This window comes from Pygoscelis adeliae, unplaced genomic scaffold, assembly GCF_000699105.1.
Source record: "Pygoscelis adeliae isolate BGI_AS28 unplaced genomic scaffold, ASM69910v1 Scaffold300, whole genome shotgun sequence".
Classification (NCBI taxonomy): Eukaryota; Metazoa; Chordata; class Aves; order Sphenisciformes; family Spheniscidae; genus Pygoscelis; species Pygoscelis adeliae.
Window position 1 is genome coordinate 482,277 of NW_008824004.1, and position 6,185 is coordinate 488,461.

The window sequence follows — 6,185 nt, forward strand, 5'->3', positions numbered from 1 at the left end:
CCGTATCGGGAAGTTACTGGTTATTCCTTGATCGCTTTTCTGTTACTTACACGTAAGGAAGTTTACCCTTAGTCTTAAGGCAATGGACAAAGATGCTGCAGTACTGGGTCCCAATGCTTCATCTGTCTAAAATTTTTCATGACTTTAGGCAAATTCTTCTATTTCACATCTGAAATCAGGGACACGGCTGCCCTACGTATTATGGTATATGTGAGATGGCGATATTGGTCATAAACAAAACTAGAAACATGGTTCACAAGATTACTTCATTGGTGAGAAATTATCTTGGCTCCTTTGGTATTCCTCACACATGGTTGTGTAACAGCATGGGCTTCAGCATCCTACATATGGCGGAGACAGAAGCTCCGGGGGTGGGGGTATCAACAGAAATATTTCCCTTAAAATGTGTTTTCTCCTCAGAAAGACTTATGATCACCAAACTTATTTAAAACAAGACAGGTATGTCGGTGTGCAGGAGTGAAACTGGTAGTTAGACTTTTGCCGCACCACTGGTGGTGTCCCTACTGATGTGCAGCACACACACAAAACCCCGCATTATGTGAGAAAATTCAGGTCAGCTTTGCGCCACAGAGGTCTGACGGAATCATGTCCTTTGGGAGAAGAAAAAGCCTTCAGGGAACTACAAGAAGGCAGGCATTTCTCTTTTGCCAGGGACCTGTAAGTTCAGCTTTTCCTTCAAACTTAGAGCCATTTGGAGGACGAAGGAAGGATCCCCCTTACAGGGCAGCTGCTGCTGCTCGCAGCGGCAGGCTGCTCAGCCCCGCACAGTTCTTCGGAGCTGGGAGCCGCACGCTCCCCTTCTCCTCCGCCAGCCCCCACCACGACCAGAGCTGAGAAAATACGCTGGGGAACTGAGCACGACCATAGAAAGGGAGCGAGAAGGCTGCCGAGTTGATACTATCCTCTCTCAGGACTCCACCTTTAATATACCCTAATGGGATCTTCCTCCCCCCAAAACTAAGAGATAATGAAACCCAGGAAGATTTACATTCAACATTTCCAGAGGAGATTGAATACACTGTAAAATATTCAGGAACAATTCAAATGCAAATATGGCACAATACTGTATTATTCATATTCTGCAACATTTTGCCTTAATGTCTCCTTGGAAGAAGATCTTTTCCAGTTTGTTTTCTGTGAGTTTAATAAACTGGGACTTCGAAACAACTGCCCAATATATAAAGTGCTATATTTTTTTTAAAAGAAAACAGAGTTATGAAGTCAAAGGTAAATTCAGTGGTTTCTTATATAAAATACCTTTTCGCTTCCTGAACATTGCCTGTAGCTTTGCTAATTTATTCCCATGAAAATATTGTTACTACTTAATGCACTAGTACTTTTGTCAATAGGCAGCTTTCCCCAAGGCATATTTGAGAACGCTCTGCTAATCAGAGTTGATGCAGTTATTCCAAAGCAGCCAGGTCTTTAGAAAAAGGTTGATGTTTAATTCTAGTATGGGTGAGTGTTGCCATTTCTTCAAAGCACAGTATTTTTAATTCACTGAATTCACTTCTGTAGATATCTAAAGTGCTGACTACATTATCCAGCCCCAGACTCAGCTTGAACCAGTGTATTTCAAAGCAGTATTGCTGGCATCTTTATCTCTTAACATTTAACTTATGTGAAATATTCCTCATTTTGTACTGGCAAGGATTAAACAAAGATTTAATCAGAACCACAAATCTGTGCTATATCATCAGCACAGAATTTTAAAAAAATGCGGTTGGGTGTTTAAGCAGACACTCACTTGGATCTGACTTCTTACTTTTCTACATCTGCTTGAACTCTTGAGATTATGACCTCAAATGCAGCTGAATTTTTAGTGTTTGTTTTCCAAGCATGCTGATAATCATAAACAGCACAGTGAGTGACAAACAGGTCACGTACATATACATATGTCACACTACAGTTTTATCCTCCCTAATAAATACTGAAAACTACATGAGGATAACTTTACTGAGGCTAAGCAAATCATCTTAATTGGTGCAGGAGCTTTTAATGCATGTATGGTTTCAGTGATTTTTAATGTATTTGCAATTCTCTGCAGATGAAAAATTGAATAAAGTTCCTCCAGAAACAGGTCAGGCCATTTATTTCAATTAGAAATAGTAATGAAATTCCAGTAAACTATTAAATGTCACTTAATCTATATTCAAGATAAATAGAATACTTAATTTCTCTTGGCATGTTGCACAACAAGGTACCCTACTTGTCTTTATATTGACAAAATTGGTGCTCCTCTGCTCTCCCTACCACAGTGACATTTAGTGACATTACTCCTGCTCAAAGCCAGTGTGGACATAATCCATTTTGCAACAAGCCTGCCAAGGCAAGAAGTGTCTCCGTATGGAGGTAAAGGCTCTACTTCCTCTGATCCGGCTGGTTCAGGTCAGTGCTGCGCTCTCCTTCGTTCATCTTCACTTCAACCCAGGGGGGCTGCTCATTTTGGTTTCCTTCTGCTGTCAGACCCATCCCCAAAATTTCTACATGGCAAAAGAATATTAATACTATTCCTACACTGGGCATAATTAATTTCCTAATTAAGGACAGAATTACAACCATCAAGGAGAATTTTTTAAAAGCAGCTAGATGTTTTGAGATGACACAGATGCTTCACTTGACTCGGAGAGGTACCACGGGTTCTTGTTTGAAGGGCATTCGGGCCCATCACCTCCACAAGAAGTTTCTTAGATGTAAGAGACTTCTAAGGCTATCAGCCAGCAACAGCAGGCGTGAAACTAAAACAGAAAGCTTTGAGTATTAAGGAGCATTACCAACATGGAACAAAAACTGACTTCTCTAGAGTTCTCCTCAGTTACAGTTATATTCCTTGGTTTATACCTGAAAAATAATATATATTAAGATGCAATTTGAGGAGGTGAGGCCTTGTTCTAATTGGACATGGAAATACTTCCATGAGGCCGTGGAAATAATCAAGATGGTTTGCGATAATTCTCCATGTCTGAAGTCACCCCCACACATGGCTTCAATTCAAAGTTTGCACGTCTTTAAGAGATTTATATTAAGCCCTGCTAAGTAGTTGTTAGTCATTGCTGCTGACTGTAATCAAACTAAGTTAAACTAAAATTTACCATGCCAATGGATATCCTTCCCACTCTGTTGTTTCACCCTTCATCTGAAAATACAGCAATAACACTGGAAGGACAGCAAAAGGATGCTTTTAACATCTCCACATCCACATCCAATACTCATTTTTGATCTTTTGACACGTCTACAGCTCAGGCAGCTAGCAAAAGGCTATAAACAAGGCAGAAGAGCAGCACTTCCAGTTCTCAGGGACGTTTTCAAATAAAACTCCAAAATTGTCTGAGAAATACATAACTGAACACATGAAGTATTCTTCAGGAAACAAGTAAAATGCATATACATACATGTATACATACATACACTCACAAGCGTGCTCCACCATTCATAGATACTACTTTCCATTCATAGATATTAAGAGGAAAAGTTGATGGCATTCTCCATGTAAGCCATGGAGGGAAGCAGAAGGCTAGTTAGCAGCTCAGCAGCACCAGAACTGCAAACTGATATCAAATAGGTCAGTGTCTAGTGCCCTGCTCCAGAATATCCACGTGACCATCTGTAGATGGGCATGTGATAAATGTAGACAACAAACTTGACGTAAACCTCAAGCTGATTCTTTAATCCTGTGCACAGCAGAGACTACATCCAGTTTCTTTTGACATGCAGAAGTCTGTACACTGCATATTCTATATATAAAGTATAATACGGGTTGCTTAAATTATATCCACAATTTTCTAAAGTTTTGTTGTTGTTTTTTTTTTTTAAAAAGAGACATAATATGGCTCTTTCCCAAACGAAAGAATACAATATTTCATTTTTCTTTCTCTAAACAATATCCAATGAATTACGTACAGTGATGTGATCTTTTGCTATTCCCTTTAAGCCATTTTGGAGATGGATTGCTACAGTGGGTGGCATTCAGAATAACATGTTGAGCAACACACACTCAAATCTTGCCAGCTTTATGGTTTCTTACAACATGCTACGATGTGAAGTGATTCACACTGAGGAGATGGAGAAAGTTTTTCTATTGCTGTAAAAAAAAAATGATGTTATACACATCTATCATCCAAAATAAATACGTTGACACCACAGGCTGAAATAAAACTAGGAAAGGAAGCTTGGTTCCTCTTTCTATTTCAAAATACTGCATTTAGATTTAAACCAATTAAAGCTGAGTGATGCTTTCTGTGTAAGAAGAGCTTGCCCTGACAGTTAATCCACGCTATTATCAGGCCCATCAAATTAAAATAAGGTGAGCTAAAGAAGAAATCAACGCCAAAGATTTGAATTTCCTTGATGTCATATGCTGGCATCTTAGAAATTTTAGAATTCCTAAGGAGGAAGTATAGAAGAGAGAAGGTAGAGGATCCACTTGGTAAGACGGAATTGGTGACTGTAAACATACACACACAGAGTCAGAAGGAAGAAGTGAAACGTAGCTATGGAGGTGGGTAATGTGCTGCAGCTACACCGATAAGCCAGAACTTTCAGAGAAGTCCTTTTAGATAGGACAAGTAATGGTAATTTCAGAAGGGTGTCAGTCCAATGATGTATCACTTCAAAGGGAGGGAAAAAAACCTCTCTGAAATGATACAGTAACTTTTGGAAGATGCTGTACTAGATGTTCACAGATGTTTTGTTAGATTTGGCTACTGTCCTATCAGATGTGATACACTGTCTGTCTCTGACAATGTCATCAGCCAGATGTTTCAGGAAAAGAGAACAAATAAATATCTCAAACTCGTCAACTGTGCTGTACTTGAGAAGTGAGTAGTGGCCCTCTATCACCAAGCCATTAAACAACCGGAGTCCTGAAACTTACTGTCTTATCAGTCTTATTATCTGCACCTCCACGTTGTTATACCAGTTGAATTTTACTCGTTATCCTCACATCCAGGCCCCCTACAGCAGAAACTTCATTCTCAATTTTAATTCCTCACATTTCTGTAAACCCAGACCTGCAGATTTCCCCATCACCTTGCTCCCATACCTTCATAAGCTTTTCAGAGGTAAAAAGTGCCCACAAGCTGAAGGTCAACTGCAACTGCTCGGTCTTTCCGAAAAATCAGACTTCAAATCATTAAAGAAAATACAGGCAACTTGGGTCATCAAAAAACTTTGAAGCACTTCGCTCTGAACTCTGAAGCAACCATGCATTATAATACCTTATTTTCTTTCACAAATCCTTTTCTCCTCTGTAGTATTATCCATTTAATTCTATAGTTTTATTTATTCTGCAAATAATGTTTCCAGCAGGAAACCTACAGAACCCTTTAGACAAAACAATTTCTATCTTCCAAACCACATTATTCTTACATTCTAACCTTTTCAAAAGATAAGAATTAGGTAAATATTGGAGTTTCATCAAACTGGAATGTACTCTTTTCTGGCCTTTCAGCAGACTGTGTACCCTGGATATAGACCGACCTGCGCTGGAGTGGCTGATGAATAGTTTTGACATTCACCAGTCACTATCATCCTCCAGTAAATAAATCCAGGCAACAGAAGGAGTTGTTCCTCCAGCCACATTACCGCTTGCTTCATGAGCCATTTCGGCAACAGAAACTGACACTAAAATATGACCTTTAACAAAAGATGAGAGAAGCCATCGCTCTCCCACACAATGGAAAAGTTTCACAGAAAAGAAAAACAAACAAACCCCCAAACCACTAAGACCGTCCCGTCAATTTCTGCCTTCACTCCCCAGACTAGGCTGGACTAAAATGAACGAAAAACATAGAGGCGAAACCGAAACGCAGCGCCATGCTGCACCGCCCTGTAAGTCCACATCAGGCCAACAAGCGTTGGTGGATCTGACCCGCGTTGGCCCCACTCCTCTTCACACCTGGCCGGTGCTAAGGCCTGGCCATGTTTCCCTCCGAAAATGCCACACGCACAGCTGAGACACTCGGCACCAGTGCATGGCAGAGGTGGGACCAGGCCCTGCCGGACCCCCTCACCTCCAGCTGGAGGTCACCCAACCGCTGCCCGTGGGAGGGAGGGCTCGTCCAGCTGCCACCGCTGCCCCACCACACCCGGGACCACGGCCCCTCCTGGGGGCAGCGGCCGGCGGGGGCCCTCTTACCTTGTTGGGGGAGGGGGGGTTACTCAGG

The 6,185-nt window shown here is 41.2% G+C and overlaps 1 protein-coding gene across 1 annotated transcript in view; it reads right to left on the reverse strand.

Moving 5' to 3' along the window:
• Positions 1-737: 737 nt before the first annotated feature.
• SAMD5 (sterile alpha motif domain containing 5) overlaps positions 738-6,185 on the reverse strand; it is a 5,967-nt gene continuing 519 nt past the window's right edge. Inside the window, exons 2-3 of the mRNA XM_009325585.1 lie at positions 5,732-5,790; positions 738-978 (exon numbers count right to left, since the gene is read on the reverse strand). Of these exons, the coding sequence (XP_009323860.1) occupies positions 738-978; positions 5,732-5,790 (300 nt within the window). The remainder of the gene's footprint in view (positions 979-5,731; positions 5,791-6,185) is intronic.